The following is a 15,931-nucleotide window of genomic DNA, read 5'->3' as shown; positions in this document are numbered from 1 at the left end:
TAACACTTCCACACAACGCACGTAGAGTCTGGCTTCTTGGATGATGGTTTTGTAAGTGGAACCATCAGCAGCCATCAAATGGAAGGCGGCACTGCTGCGATTCAGTCTCAGGCGGACATCCACCCCGTTCAGCAAATACTTTTCTTGTAACCACATGTCTAGATGCAAGCGATCCATCAGTTCTAAACTACGACTTAGATGAATTTTCGTTCGTCGTTCTACAAATCCCGTTGTATTTTGAGCATCCACGGCAAGTGTAAGGCTGTTGAACTTAGTCGCTTTGTCAGGTTTCCAAACCACGCAAGCATCCAGATGAGTGTTCTTGGCTTCTTTTCCGTACGTCAAGAGATTTTCCAGGTACGCTCGGTAAGGGTAAGTATCCATGCTGCTGATGACCAGTTTGTTATTCAAGTACAAGTCCACTTCGCTAAACATGGAATGCATGAAATCGTTGACGGGAGCTACTGCATCATCATTGTCTAGGTTAGCGTTGGGTGGTTCGATCACTTTCACTTTCAAGTATAGGTAACTGCTATTCAGATCGATGTAATCTTCGGGCTGTCCTTTGATTTCAAACTCGATGGGAGCGGAATCGTTCAATGAGGAGACGGGATGAAATTCCACCCAGTGGGATTCTTGCATCGTCATCATGGTGGGGAGCATGTCAAACAGATCCAGTTCCGACTTGGAACAAGCGCAAGATTCTCGGTGCATCATTTTTTTCAATAATCGAAAACGTCTAAGTCTCGAACGGTTCTTCTTTTCTTTGTCTTTCTAGCTCTAGACGTGTGAAGTCTGGTGAAAGGGTATTTTCTTCGTCGTCTCTTTCTGCCTTGTCCTTGCTGAATGCCTGACTCGGTACCGTGCAGGGCATTTATAGGTGTGTCTCGGCGGCCCAAAAGGTCTTTGCCCGTTTGCAGCAAGACATTTTTGCCTGCCCTCATGAAGGCTTCTTTAGGGTTTTGTTTGTCGATGATGACATTTTGGAGAAATTCTTTGCCTTGCGTCAGTGCCGCATCTTTCAAGGCGTGCAATCCGCGTGTCACCATCGGTTTCAACACTGGGGCCACCGAACGAAAGACCGATTTTAACATATCTCCTACACCGTGTCCTCGTTGTCGAGCAACCCCTCGGTACACTGGATACATGACTTACGAGTCGTGAGAGAACCGTTTTCGAAAATGGAGTTTCACCGTGACTTTTCCTTTGGTGAATGGAATATTTTGTCCCAGATCTCCTTTTATAGCAATGTTGACCGTGTCCAAATACGACTTGCTGACAGGCAAATAGTGAGGATGTACAAATTCGCGGTGGACGTGATAAGTGTTTCCACCTTCCTCGTCAGCGTTCGTGGCAGAATCCACTTTGAAAGGAATGACACGCAGTAACGGCACAGAGGTGTGTCCCACCACGTTGTACTCCACCACATCGGAATACACGAACATCAAATTCAGTCCTTGGTTCAGTTCTACCAGGGCACGAAATAACTTGCTAAAAGACTCGCTGTCGTAAACGATTGGTAATTCCTTTTCTTGATCATGGCCATTCTCATGTCCATGTCTCCGCCCAACATGTCAAACAATTCAGGACAAAATAAAATGGACAGGATTTTACTCCCGTCAAATTTCATCAAGAAGCGACGAGTTGTTTTGTGGTATTCCATGGTGACACTTTTTTTGACACTTTCCAAAACTTTAAGAAACACGACATTAAACCTGGAGCCTATGGTGCTGACCAAATGTTGACCACTAAAATAATAGCTTGCGGGAATGAACAAGTGATAGGTGGTGTACTTTTGATATTTTGTGCCAGGGGTTTTCTTGTCATATTTGCCATAGGTATCCAAGTATTGTTGCAATGGTTCGTCATGAACTTCCACATCAAAAAAATTTCGATTGGGAAGGACATTGAGGATTTGGGTCGGGTGAATGATTTCTACTAAAGCCACTTCCCAATGGGCATCGTGATCTAATGGGATGGCCTGAGGTAATTTGGCCGTGTAACAGCACAACGTGTTGTGGGGAAACACCTCCATGGAACTGTCACTGGGTAAGGTTAAGTAAAATTGGTTTTGGTGGCACATAATTCCAGAGTTCTGTGGCTGTCCGAGGGGTTACTGGACGTCAGAGGCGTGTCTCCGCCCAAAATGGGGTTCTGGTTGTGGTTGGAGTGGTGACTGGCACTGGCACTGGACACAAGGTTTCCGTGGTTCCCGTTCGAGGAGAATTTCAGGGAGGGATTGGGAAGCAGGTAACCGATGCAACTGCTCAATAAAATGGTCCACAATTGTTTGTCTCCTTGTTGCAAACTCAAATTGGCAATGGCTGCCCCGATGACGCAATACACCACGAAGATTTGGCAGAAAAAGACGATTTGCGTTTTAGGCACACGTTCTCCACACCACACCCACAAGGGTTGTTTTTGTAAATCTTGCACAGAAGAACTGGCTGAAGGAGTGGTCGACGTAGCTGCATCTGTGTGAAAGGGCATGATGGTCACTTCTTTTTATAGTCGATGACTTGCGAAGCGTCAATCCAAGAATCAAAACTGGGTGGATATCCATTCCAACGTACTTTGACTTCTTTGACACGTCGTTTGCCCACTTTACGGGTTCTGCGTTCGAGAATGCTTTCGATGTCGTACACGTCGTCTTCTTTTTTGGTGACACGTTGTAACTCGGGCAAATAAAACGTTCCTTTGAGTACTTCTCCGTTCATGTCTTCCAATTTATAGACGGCAGGATGACGACCATGCACTCGTCCAGTGGCACGAAACAATTCGGTCGTCCAGTTAGGTAAGTAACCTTTGTCGAAAGTGCGTTTGGTTTTGCCAATGCGCACCCAATCTCCTACGGTCAACTCTCCACTTTTCTTGGGGACAGCCCTCGTCGGGGACGTACCAAACAGGCGCTCAAACACCAACACTTCGTTCTCGGGAGTCACTTCTTGCGGGGCACGTTCGATGCTTCGATGGTAAGATTGGTTGTACGCTTGCACCAGGTGCGGTAAGATGTCGATGTACTTCAGAGTGTGGTGATGAGTAAAATATTTCCGCATGCGTTCTTTCAAAGTGCGTTGAAAACGTTCCACGATGCTGGCTTTGGTTTCTGAATTCTCGGCGGTAAAAAAATGAATGTCACGTTTCTTTAATTCTTTTTGGAAAGCTTGGTTCAGAAATTCGGTGCCTTTGTCCGTTTGCCATCGAAGAGGGTGACGACCGTTTTGTTTCAACACCCGTTGCAGGGCTCACACTAATTCGCTCCTCGATTTGGAAGTCAAGGGCACGACCCAGGCAAATTTGGAAAAGACGTCGATGACACAAAACAAATATTTGTAGCCACGATTGTAGCTGGCCAAATGAGAGACATCGGCTAAATCGGCTTGCCATTGATGATAGATGTATTCCACTCGGGTGCGACTTCTGGCAAACTTTCGACGAATGGGTTTGTGTAAAGTGTAGGTAGCTTGTTCTTGTAACCATCGTTGCACTTGAGGTAAGCGGAGACTTTTCAGTCGAGTTTTGGCAGCACGATACAATTTTTGAACTCCTGCCTAACCTGCAGGATGAGAGGAATCGTAGTAAATGCTGGCTAAGACTTTTTCCATTTTTTTGTGTTTGTGTGTTAATAAGACACCCACTCTTGAAGGATGCTACTCTTTTTCTCTTGGGGTACTTTCTTGGATTGCAATGCTTTGCGTGTGCGACCGGCAATAGGTGTTGAAGAGGAGGATGTCTGAGCGGGGGATATCGGTTCTTGTTTCACTTCTGTCTTCACTTCTGTCTTCACTTTCTTTTTCTCATGTGATGAAGAAGGGGTGGCCATCATCTTTTTAATCCATCCAATTCTGGAGGTAGGTGGTGTTGTTAACTTGCGTACTTTTTCTGGTGGAGTTTGAAACCCTTCTTCTTCTTCTCCTTTTTCTGTCTTGGTCACCGGTAGTGGTGGTACTGGTACTGGTGATGGTGCTGGACTTTTCATCAAGGTCTTAAAATTTTTCAGAGTTGGTAGAGCTGTTTCGTCTAAAGCTTTCTGGTGAAAGAGTTGCAGTCTTTGCAAGAGTTGACCGTACTTTTGTGATTTTTCTGTTTCGGACAAATCTTGGCGATCCATCAAGGACTGCAATTCGTGTTGTAACTGGGACATCTCGCTCATATTGGGATTGGGAGGTAAATGCGGGGTGCTTTGTTCTTGCCAACGATGGTATTCCATCCATCGTTTGTAAGGCACTAAAGCCAGTTTTCGCCCTTCCATGGGGTTGTCAGGGGTCGATTCTGAGATCTTGGGACTTCCGAGGGCCTTTTTATCTTGCTCTCACCAGTCCTCCCAACATGGTTCCCAAGACTCCTTTCAGCAAGGGACCTAACAAGAGGGGTAAAATGCCTCCACGTTGGACCAACATCTTCTTCTTTTGACGAATCGGAAATTTCTTTTGAACCATTTGGCGAAGAACGTGACGATGTTTGCCTAAGCATTGTTTCTGGTGTTTGGACAAAGGGATCGTGCCTTTCAAGACGTTCAAACAACATTCGCACACGGTATCGATGACCTCTTTGGAGGCTGATTGAATGAGTTTTTTTCATAGAGGTGGAGAAGCTTTGGACAGGACAGATAACATGTCCCCATGTTTGACTAAACGAGGAGGCAGTCCTTTTCTTTTCTTTCCTTGGGGTTGTTTAAAAGAGGGACGTTTTCTGGAGGGTGACATCTTCAGGAGCACCAAAACACTGATACCCCTACTCGGTCACACACCTTTTTTTATACTGGAACGCGTCGCCACTGATTGTCTTTACGTCGTATCAGTTTGAGGACAGGCATGACACGTCGTGCAGGGGTACGCAACGGACTAAATCGAGCCAGTTCTTGCTTGGACAAATCCAGTAAACTTTGTAACATGCCCGATCTTTCTTGGACTTTGATTTTGGGAGAAGGTACTTTGTGAGCAGCAGCCACTGCCACTAAATTGGAGGGTCCTGCCACTGGGAAAGTTCTTTTTGGGGTCATCAACGGAGATGTTCTTGGTGTGATCAACGTCTCCAAGTACTCTTCAGTTCTTGGTTTCATCAACGGAGAAGTGGATGAACGTGAGGCTGCCGGAGACGCAGTCACCGCCGTGGCAGGTCGTGGTTTGCTAGTGTAAGGTTGCGTCCTGGCCGAAGTGCTTCTCTTGCGACTAGTTTTCTTCTGTGGGCTTTTCTTTTTCTGGGGACTTTTTCTCTGTTTCTTTTTCTGAGGGCTTCTTTTCTTTTTCCGGGGTGGTGTCTGGTAAGAGGAAGGTCTCGCCACTGGAGAAGTTCTCCTTGGGGACCTGGTCTTTTTCTTCTTCTTGGAGCTTCGTTTGACTTTTTTCTTTGGGAGAAGTTTGGGGGCATTAGGATCCCATCTTAAGAGAGAGCGAATGATGACCCCTCCTAGAGTACCGCTCCCTCCAGGTTTCAAAATGATTTGTTTTTTGGTTTGAGTGTCGATGCGGGGATCGGCCAGTTGGGTCAAAGCGACTTTGTTTCGATCAAAAAAGCGTTTGGTTCGATGAGGAATCTGAATGATTCCTTGGAGTAATTGACGTGCCGTCACCGTGAACCATCGTAAGTCTTCTTTGAGACTAGCTTCTAAGACACGAGCTCGTATTTGTGGATTTTTTTCTCGACTGATGCCATACAAGGCACGAATCAATTTGACGGGAAGATGCGATTGAAGGGACGTCATGTTCAAAATGTGTGTGAGACAGACGAAAAGGGTCTGAGGTTTTTATAGATTTTTTTATGTGGAGTGAAATTCCACGGAATCTGTTGGATTACATACGACATAAGCCGTGGCATGGATTCCTGTTTTTATGTTCTCTTTTTTTCGGAAGCAATACACGTACATTCTACCCAGACATCTTCGTTCTCCAGTAGGAAATCTAGAGTACTGTAACCTACAGTTCAAACTTCGATTAGAAGTTTTCTCTTCCACTAAGCAGATTCCACGTAACATATGTTGGTAATCCTTTAACTCGTCTTCCTCAATGCGTTGCTCTAGGTGAATCTCGAAGTAACCAAAATGATGAACATTTCGTTCATTCACTAACTCACTAACAAGGTCTGACCACTGAAACAATTTCTGACGAATCAGTTCTCTTATACCATTCAGGTACCCATGGTTAAAGATCTGGTGACGTCACGGATGCAACTGTTCTTTACGTTTGACTTGTATTTTCACCAGCTCTCGGTAAATGCGTTCTCTCAACTCCACAGGCAAAGCACGAATGTTCTCTTGTAAAGTATCCATGAATAGGTCAGTCCGTACAATTCACAATCTTCTCCTAGAGCAAAAGTAATCCACATAGTAAGTAATTTCTGACCACTGCCATTCAGGGCAACGTCCAAGAATCTCACTGAACTCTTTTGATGTAAACGGTCTAGAGTGATATAATAGGACGAATGCACACTTGACCCAAATAAATCTAACACACTGGTTGACTTTTTTCACTTTCCTCTTGTGAATTTCTCGGCACAAAAGTTCTACAGTTACCCATTGAGATTTCCCTCTGGCAAACCCCTGCCAAACTTCCTTGTAAATCTTCTCTTGCAGTTCTTTAGGTAATGATTCAATATCGTTTTTGAAATCAAGTTTAAATACTGGTCTCGTTGATGTCCAACATTTGACTCCTAGCCAAACTGGTTTCTTCTTCGTCAACGACATGGTAAGTTACTTTAATGTCTCGGTCCCACTAAGGGTAAGTAATGACAATTCGGTGACCATCGAGCATGTTCTACGTAGGCCGAATCTTGCGGTTCCCAGTGGTGAAGTGACACACCCCAACTGAAGCACTTGACTTTATCTCCTTCGCCCAAGTAGAAAAATCCGGCTCTGGCTAATTCTTCGGGGGTCGGGCCTCCCAGATACTTAGGCCATTTTCCTTTGAACGATTGAAGACGATTTTCAAAGTCGCAGTATTCCGACAAACGCACAGGAAACGAATATTCGTCTTTCACAGGTTCGTTTCGATGAGGATTGGGTGACATGAACAGGAGTTTCCTCAGAGCTGGATGACATCCGTAGGAGGGTAGACGTGAAGGTGAACATTCCTCTTTAAAACTAAACCCAGTAAAATGTCCAAGAGGACGAGAGGCATCGCTTTCGCATCCCTCAGGTTTGGCACGCACAGCATCCCTTTCCATGATAGGGGTAGTGAGAACAAAGTTCCCATGATGCTTTACGGCATCGCTCAAGTCACAACGTACAGCATCGTACCCATCGCAAGGCTCACAATCGGATTCCACTTCAGAAGCCCCCCCCCCCACTTGAAGTGTACCTGTCTAAACTTGTTTTGTGTTTCTCTGAAAGTATTCATCTTGTTCGCTCGGTCTTGGTAGTCCCAATGAACTATCGATCTTGACCATAGCCCCTTTTTAAACTAGTCGCAATGCAGTCTAAAGCTTGTACATCTTTCCTTTTTTATGTTTTTTATGTCTTGTTTTGGAAGGTACCGTCTCTAAGGTACCGTCATCATTGTACAGTAATGTCATGGGTGGAAAGGCCATATAAAGGTAAGGGCAGTGGGGAGACCATCGAGTATGTTCCAGAATAGCTGAATCTTTATAGATACATAGATCCATTCGTAACTTCAAGCCACAAGCGAAACACTGTACTTCGTATCCCAATCCTGACTCAGGTCCCAAGTAGACAAATCCTGTTCTAGCTAAAACATGCGAAGAAGGTAATCCTTCCCTATCCGTTGGCCATTTCTGAAACGTGTCCAATCGACGGGCACAGTCACAATAGTCAGGTAAGAAGACTGGAAAATGGTAAGGTTTGAACTTGGAGTTCTCATCGGGTTTCTCACTCGATTCTTGCTGTGGCGAAGTCATCCTTCTAGTGGATGGTTATCCGCTTACAACCAAAGTTTTATACCAACATGTCCATACGGTAAAGTGAAATGATTGGGCAGTCGCACTCGCTTCTGGTACACCATTTGATAGACTTTTTCCAAGGGTCGACTGACAATGTGGTGAATGGGTAAACGTACAATCTTGTTCGGTTGATAGGTGGTCACTTTAAAGTGTTCATCCTCTCCGGATTGCAAGGCTTCTTTCAATACCCCAAAGTTGACCACACGACTGGTACGATAATTCAGAGTCAATCCTTTCACTTTGCACGTCGTGTGCACTTCTCCTTGTGGGTCCCGGTATTCGTAGCCGTAATTTTTTGGACCGCCACTGACGAAACTTAGAATCTTGTCGTCGGGATGCTCGTCTGTCCAGGCTCCTAAACGGTCTCCTTCGATGTCAGTGTGCTGTTGACTCGGGTGATGGATGTAAATGCAACTGTCCGTGTCAAAGTACAGGACGCGTTCCCCTAACTGTTCTAATGCTTCGTACAATTTTAAGCGAGCATGAGCTGTCACGTAACCCGCAATGATGACATTTCCAAAAGGGTCGTCTTGAAAAATGTCCAGATCTTCTTCGTAATTGACCAAGATCAAATCCTCACGAACGACGACCACGTGTTTCATGAATTTGGTTTCGTCGTGAATCATCTGAAAGTAGCGGGAAGGTTCGGTCAAATATTCCGTCTTGGGTAAACACGGACGTTGTGCCAGTTTTCCCCACAAGCAATTTAACATCACTTTGGCAAACGATCGCCTGCCTTCGTTTTTCTCGATGTGATCTAAAGTGATGCCTTCTTGTTCATAGTATTTCTCTTTGAATGTCTTTTCGTCTTCGGGAGTGTGACACCAGGAAGGATAGCCGCTGGCTTCTTGCTTCAGTTTCAAAAAGGCATCCACGTAGTCAGCGAAAATGCCTTTCTGACTGGGGTCTCCCTTGTGGTATTGTTGTGTCTTGGGAAAGTGACAAATTTCGTACACTTCTAACAGTTGGCATCCCATGTCCAGAGCTTTGAACAATTCCACGCTGACCCACGTCCCCGTCAAGGCCCGTTCTTCCTGGGTGTGATGGCAAGGCTGGTCTTGATTGCACGTTTCGACACAAGTACGGCACAAAGGAAACATCAGTTTGCCTTGGCAATGGTGAGGTTAGACGGGATGGTACAAGTCCGTGGGCGGCAAAATTTTACACTTGATCAGACCTTCGTATTGTCGAATGTTTTTCAGGTCGATGTGTTCCGTCAGCAATTGTGGGTGCCCTACAGGAAAGCGACAATATTTGCACACGTAGGGATACAGCGAACACACGTCCAAATATTTGATTTCTTCTCCTTTCTCTTCGTCGGCTTGGTACAGCAAACAGGTGGCATTGGTCCTTCCTCCGTACAAACTATCCCTCGGGTTCAGGGGGTCCATCAGCTTGTAACTTTCCACGAGGCATTTAAATTCGGGAACGGTTTTCAAACGGTGATCGTACTCGTGTACCCACATTTCCACCACTTGGTATCCTTCCTGTTCTAACTTTAGGCTTCGCTGACAAGTGGCCTGGTACAAGTCTTCCATGGTTCGCTGTAAAAACTGATTTTTAGTGCTACGATCAGGGTAACAGACGGGACATCCATTAAAAAAGCAACCGTTAAACTCGAACACGATCTTGGGGTTTTCTAAGTCCCAGCCATCGACCGAATACGTTCCGATGGTCTTTTCGCCTCCTCCGTTGCGGGCATGCTGAATCCATTTGTCTTCCTTGTCGCACAAGTAATGTAACCAACGTAGGGCTTTGACCGAGTATTGACGTTTGACATAGTTGGTCGATTGAGGGCTGATGACAGCCACGGTGTTTTCAGGCATGAATCTTTGTCTGTACACTAAGGAACACGCTTTGGCAATGGTGCAAGCTTCTTTCAAAGGATCGACCCCTCCGTGTTCCATGAACAGTTCTCGAAATTTTCCACAGCAACGTCGTAAAATGTCCACGTCGGAACGACAATACTTTGACGTTTCTTCCTGAAAGTCGAAAGGGTCCGAGGGGTGAGCCTGGTACCAAGCGTAGAAAGCTTCTCGTTGTTCGGTACGCATGTTGTCGGGGTCGTAATAGTGAGCCTCAGGTAAATGGGGTAGAACGGCGTGTTGATTGGCTTCCGTATTGAAAAAGTGTGGAAAGTACCCTTTAGCCATTTCTGTCATTCCAAACGTTTTAGGCATTCGGCTCAAAGGCATGGCCAAGTAACTCATCGAATCTTTAAATTGTACTTGTGCTACTTGCATCAAAATGATTTTGGCTCCGTTCAAAGTTACTTTAGGACAGTCGGTGCCTTGTTCCGTATAGTATCTCAAAAGAAACTGTCCATCGTATCCGGAGAAATTGTGAGCCATCACCGTGGCATGACGATGACAATCTCCGTAACGTTCGATGTCTTCTTGGCTCCACGTCTTGTCGATGGGGTCTAAAACCCATCGAGCGAAATCGGCTAGCGTGTTCGGTCCTCGAAAGATTTTTTCACGCCCTCCAGGAATTTTGCTGCAGTGAGGGCAATGACTGAAGATATGTTCTTGAATACACTTCTCGCAAGCTCGATGAGCCATGCAGAAATTAGGAATGTGAATGCCAGTCTCTTGCATGCATTCGAAATCGAAAAAGATGAAATTGCCTTTGTTCTTGTGACTGTCCTCTTTCTCTGGTGGGGGTTGGTATTTTTGCATGTAACATTGATGTTCCAAGTCCACGATGTGGTGAAAAATGTGACATTTTTTCTTTCCTGAACATACGTGTGCCTTGGCATTATTGGTACGTATGCCTTGTCCACACGTAGGGCACAATCTCAGCAGTTGACAAGCACATTTTTGCTGTGAACCTTGCGTCTTCAAATGTTGTTGGTAACAGGTAGGGCTGACAAACGTGCGCAGACAAGTTGAACAAGGCACTGGTCCTTCGCTCAGACAGGGTGGAGAGGCCAAACATCCTGGGCATTTCGATCCACAATGTTTGTGTTGCTCTCGATTATTATAACCATGGTCACATTTCTCACAATAATAAACATATCCCAGGAATCCGGTGATACTGGTAATGGTATCGAAATGGTCATCGTGATAATAGACATGAATGTATTTTCCATCCTTAAAGTCTTTCCCTCGAAACAACAGAGGCCCGCGCACTTCTTGAGGGTACACTTTCAAGGTGTAGCGTGGAGCTAGGACATCTTGCAATTTTTGCATCTCAGGAATGCCACAGGGTGTGTCTTTGGACAGTCCGGCTTGTTGCAACAGGAGTTCTGCTTCATTTCGTTGTTTGGCTCGATTGGATCGTTGAATAGTTTTCCAGGCTCTTTTCCATTCTACCGTGTCGTTCTTGTTGGCATAGGTTCGTCCCACCACGATAGCCCTGGCTAAACACATCTGGTCTTGAGGGTTGTTAATTCGAACGAGACTTGTTTTGGTGTTGCGACGGTCGTTCACCAATAACATCTTTTTGCGTCCAGTCCCTTGAGGAGGAGAGACGTGGGTCATGTCCAGTGTGGCCTTTCCATCGGTGATGTCAAACTGATCATTAGATTGTTGTACGTGTTGAATTTTGTCCATGACTTTGGAAGTGGTCAATTCTGCAGGGTGCTAAACTCGATCCAAACAGGGGATTTCAAACCGTCTTGTTGCATGGAAAGTCTCAAGCGATCGTCTTCTTTGGGTTGACATTGTCGCTTGAGTGTGGTGAGCAAAGAATCCCACACTCCGGTGATGAACCCTTCTGCTTTCTCTAACCGTTCTTCAGCCTTGAAATCTTTAAACTTCACCGTGTAGGTGTAAGCCGTGGTTCTAAATTTTCTAGAGGAGCGCTTTTCCGTCTCTCGAATGGAATAGTATTTTTCAGGGTTGACTAAGGGTGGCGAACTTTGTTTAGAGGGTTTAGATTCTGGTTCACTCAATTCCTCTTCAAAATCACTGGCATGAATTTGTGCCAAGACTTCAGCTCTGGTACGAGGCGATAGATCACGTTTCTGCCTCTTACTTTCTTCTTCTTTCTTCTCAAATGAATTGCATCGTTTCATCTTGAGTGCAAAACGTCAAATGACTCAAGTTTAAACACCATAGACTAATTTATAGTCATGGCAGACCAGCGTATATAAAAAGGGTGTGTGTCTTGTCCTTTCACTATTCATTTCACTCTCAAACCGAGCACAACGATGGAAGAGACTACCCAGATCGAACGTTTCATCAGAGCTTTGCGAGGGGTCATTAGAAAATTCTCTTCAGACCAGCCGACGGACTACTCTCCTTCCTTTCGAGATAAAAGTCAAGATACTTGCTATATCTGTCAGAAGAAAGGGCATTGGTCTTCAGAGTGTCCAGACCATCAAAAAGAAAAAAAGGGGCTAGAAAAGACAAAAGTCAAGATACCTGTTATTATTGTCAAGAAAAAGGACATTGGCCTCCAGATTGCCCAAAAAAGAAACAAGAGGAGTCAGAAGAAAAGAGGGATTTTTCAGAAGAAGAGAGAGATTCTTCAGAGGAAGAAAGCAGCCAGGTAAAGAAAAAGAAACAGGAGAAGAAAAGAAGAAGGAAAGAAAGTGAGGAGGAAGCGGAGGAAAAAACTGTGAAGGTGAAGAAATTTAAAAAACAGAGAGACTAAACAATGAGACAGAAGGAGTGTAAGAACTTTTTAAAGTGCTCTGTTGTGAATTGTGAATTGGATTGTAACTATTGATAAAAGAACACATTAATTATATAAGGTAAGTGTCTTTGGGTTTTGATTTTAAAATAAGAACGTACACTCACGCACTCATATAAAAGTACTATAGGGGTAAAACGTTTTTTTTTTGAGTTATTGGCAATTGAAATTGTATTTCTTTTCGAGAGACGTGGGTGGCCCTGAAAAGGGCCTTTTGGGGTTTTTTTTTGGTGTAGGGGTGAGTTTAAGCAATCAACTTTAACTGTCTTAAGCCTTTGCCACGGCCGAGGCCTACTTCTGGACTGCGTAATGTTGATGATGATGATGATTTGGTTGAAATCACTAAGGGTGGTACGGTAGGCTTAGTCACAGGGTTGACCTGTTTAGCTCGGGAAGGTCGTATTCTCTTTGGTCGTAATAAAGAAGTCTGATACATTTGTTTCAGACTTCTTAACTCCGCTAAAATGTCCAACAGTACCGTGACCGTTTGATTTTCACCCTCTTGTTTCTGTGCTGCTACTTCTTCTTGTTGTTGTTTTTTTCTTACCTCTTCTTCTTGCTGCTGCTGTTGCTGTAGGAGAAAAGCTTGTTCCGCTTCCTTTTGTCGTTGTATAAATTTCTCCAATTCTTCTTTCTGTCTCTGTCTAAAATTCTCCACTTGCGGTAATGAAGAAGGTAACGAAGGTTCCGGAACAAATTCTTGCGAGGTAAGAAAATCCACAAAATCCCAATTTACCTCTTCTGAAAGTAAGTCCGGGTTCCCTTGGGTGGTCTCCACTGCTGGTGCACCCCAATGAATCGTTTTCTGAATTTCCGTCATGTTGAATCACTGTCTCGCATCGATTGACTACACACAGGCGCAAGCGAATCTATATAGGCCACGTGACGTCACAGACTGTTCTCTACGGATTGGATGCGGGCTGACTGAATTTTGTAACGCGTGTTTGGATTGGTGAATGAACTCAATCCGTTTCAATCCTTCCTCTACCTACAAATAAGCGCAGTTCACTGCATTGATTCACCTGTTCTCGTCGCCTCAAGATGTGGACCACAGTTGAATCATCCACCCTTGTGTCTTCAATGATGTTTAGGACGGACATGCTAATGTATGTCCGATCCAAGTGGACCGTTGTCCACAGGACAGACACCAGTCTGTGGATACGTAGGATCTACGTAGAAAGACAAGGATGCCTCAAAAGAGTGCTGATTTACGGTCCTACAGTGAGGCGCAGCCTAAGGACAAGAAGAAGACCAATGCGGTGCCCTTTATGTTAATGGATACATTAACATAAACCCAAAGGCCCTTTTCAGGGCCACTCATAGGTCTCGAAAAGAGATTGACTTTCGATTGCCTACCCTTTTTTAAAATTTAAAAAAAAAAAAATCCCATGTTAAATTCCCCTTGTCCCTAGACAAGCCCAAACTCTATTCCCCATGTTAATTTCCCTTGTCGCGAGACAGACCCACACTATAGTTCCATGTTAAATTCCCCTTGTCGCTAGAGTGACCCAACAATTTTCCCCATCTTAATTTTCCTTGTCGCTAGACAGACCCACGATTTATTCCCATGTTAATTTCCCTTGTCGCTAGAGTGACCCATGGTTTTTCCCCATGTTAAATTTCCATTGTCGCTAGAGTGACCCAGGGGGGTCTGTAATGCTAATTCCCATTGTCGCTAGGGTGACCCCCTTCACTACTACCGAGGCAGCAAACCAAATCTGGCATGGGCGAGTATCTAGCCTGCTAAACCTGGAATACGAACCTAACGCCCTACCAACTGAGGAACTGGGGCACAATTTTAAAATATGTAACTGCACCTAAGACTTGATAAGATATGTAAACAGAGTCATAACCATCCATGCTGAAAAGTACCGGCATTAAATATGTTTCTTCTGCTTATAATGGGAATTAATACACACATATATAAAGGTTATCCAATTAGCGTTATATTCCGTACACAAAAGACCTGAAAATAATTTACTTACAAAAGTCCGTTGAAGAGACAAAAGAAAAACACAAGCAAAAACACGATGTCATTTAACAATGAAATTTGGATATTAAAATAATAGTATTTTATGATGTTAAAGGAGCCTGTTGTAATAAAGATATTTAATAGCAAATATCTTCAAAAATAGTCAAGATAGATTGGGACATTAAACTGAATATTAGCCTCGTCTGTATCCGTCAGCACAGTCGAACCACTAATATGAATGGTCATACCTGGCAGTCTACCCTCCTTGGTTGTGATCAGTGACATGATGTAGTAGGTTATTATTAAAAAACATTATATTGATGATGTGAACACGATTTTGAGAATTTTATGCAGTGATTGAAGGAAATAGGTGCTAAGGGAGTTTATTTAGCTGTGAAAAGAGGGATGAATCATATTTAATTAATTCAATACAAGCTACTAAATAGATTGAACTTTTGTGACTTTAAAACTATCAAAACAGCCCTCTGATTTGTTCTTCAATTTCATACCTTTCAGACGATACATGGATTGGAGCAACTGATTTGGTATATGATGGTGAATATATTTGGATGAAGAGTAAAACTCCAGTAAGAATTGCGCATTGGTCTCCTGGGCAACCGGATAACGCAGGGACAAATGAGGACTGTACTGAGATCTTGGCAGATGGGACATGGAATGATCGACCGTGCTCTGAGCTTAAACGATACATTTGTGAGGCATCTGTCGATTTATAGAATAAACCTTATAAATACATAAAGGTTTTGTACATAAGACAAAACAGTGAAAACGTGTTTTTGCTATTTAAGCATGCTCATGGCAATATGTAAAAAAGTAACATTTATCATTTATCTATCTTTCTCCTTCTCTCTATCTGACGCTGAAAAAAAAATACGTTTGAAAACTGTTCTTCTGCACCTCGGGAAAAATTTCATGTGCAGTTTGTTTCAACAATATTCTAAATTGATAAATATATAAGGTGATAACGAATTAACAATTCTATGGCACCGGTCGACTAACTCGATGAATGCACGCGGCTATTAAAATGAAGAAAGAACAAAAGTAAGGAGTTTGTAACATAATAGAAACCGATATATATATATATATATATATATATATATATATATATATATATATATATATATATATATATATATATATATATATATATATATATATATATATATATATATATATGTATTTCTTTATTTATTTATACAATTGATTCTCTCACGCTCTCAACATACGATTGATCCTATCACTCTACACAAACATTCACAAATTGAAAAAGGAAAATATGATTCATGTAATCTTACGTATGGAAGGTGAGATTCAAATAACCACATGGACTGTAAATACGTTTCAAATAATATTAAGCAATGTAAGAGAGATTCACATAATCTGACGTATGGAATACGATTAAGATTCAAA

At 43.5% G+C, this 15,931-nt stretch overlaps 1 protein-coding gene across 1 annotated transcript in view; it reads left to right on the top strand.

Moving 5' to 3' along the window:
- LOC149782158 (asialoglycoprotein receptor 2-like) overlaps positions 1-15,237 on the top strand; it is a 29,871-nt gene extending 14,634 nt beyond the window's left edge. Inside the window, exon 4 of the mRNA XM_089935073.1 lies at positions 15,020-15,237. Within this exon, the coding sequence (XP_089791199.1) occupies positions 15,020-15,237 (218 nt within the window). The remainder of the gene's footprint in view (positions 1-15,019) is intronic.
- Positions 15,238-15,931: the final 694 nt, after the last annotated feature.

This window comes from Sinohyriopsis cumingii, chromosome 15, assembly GCF_028554795.1.
Source record: "Sinohyriopsis cumingii isolate HCF-2022 chromosome 15, ASM2855479v2, whole genome shotgun sequence".
Classification (NCBI taxonomy): domain Eukaryota; kingdom Metazoa; phylum Mollusca; class Bivalvia; order Unionida; family Unionidae; genus Sinohyriopsis; species Sinohyriopsis cumingii.
This window is presented reverse-complemented; position numbering and strand designations above follow the sequence as displayed.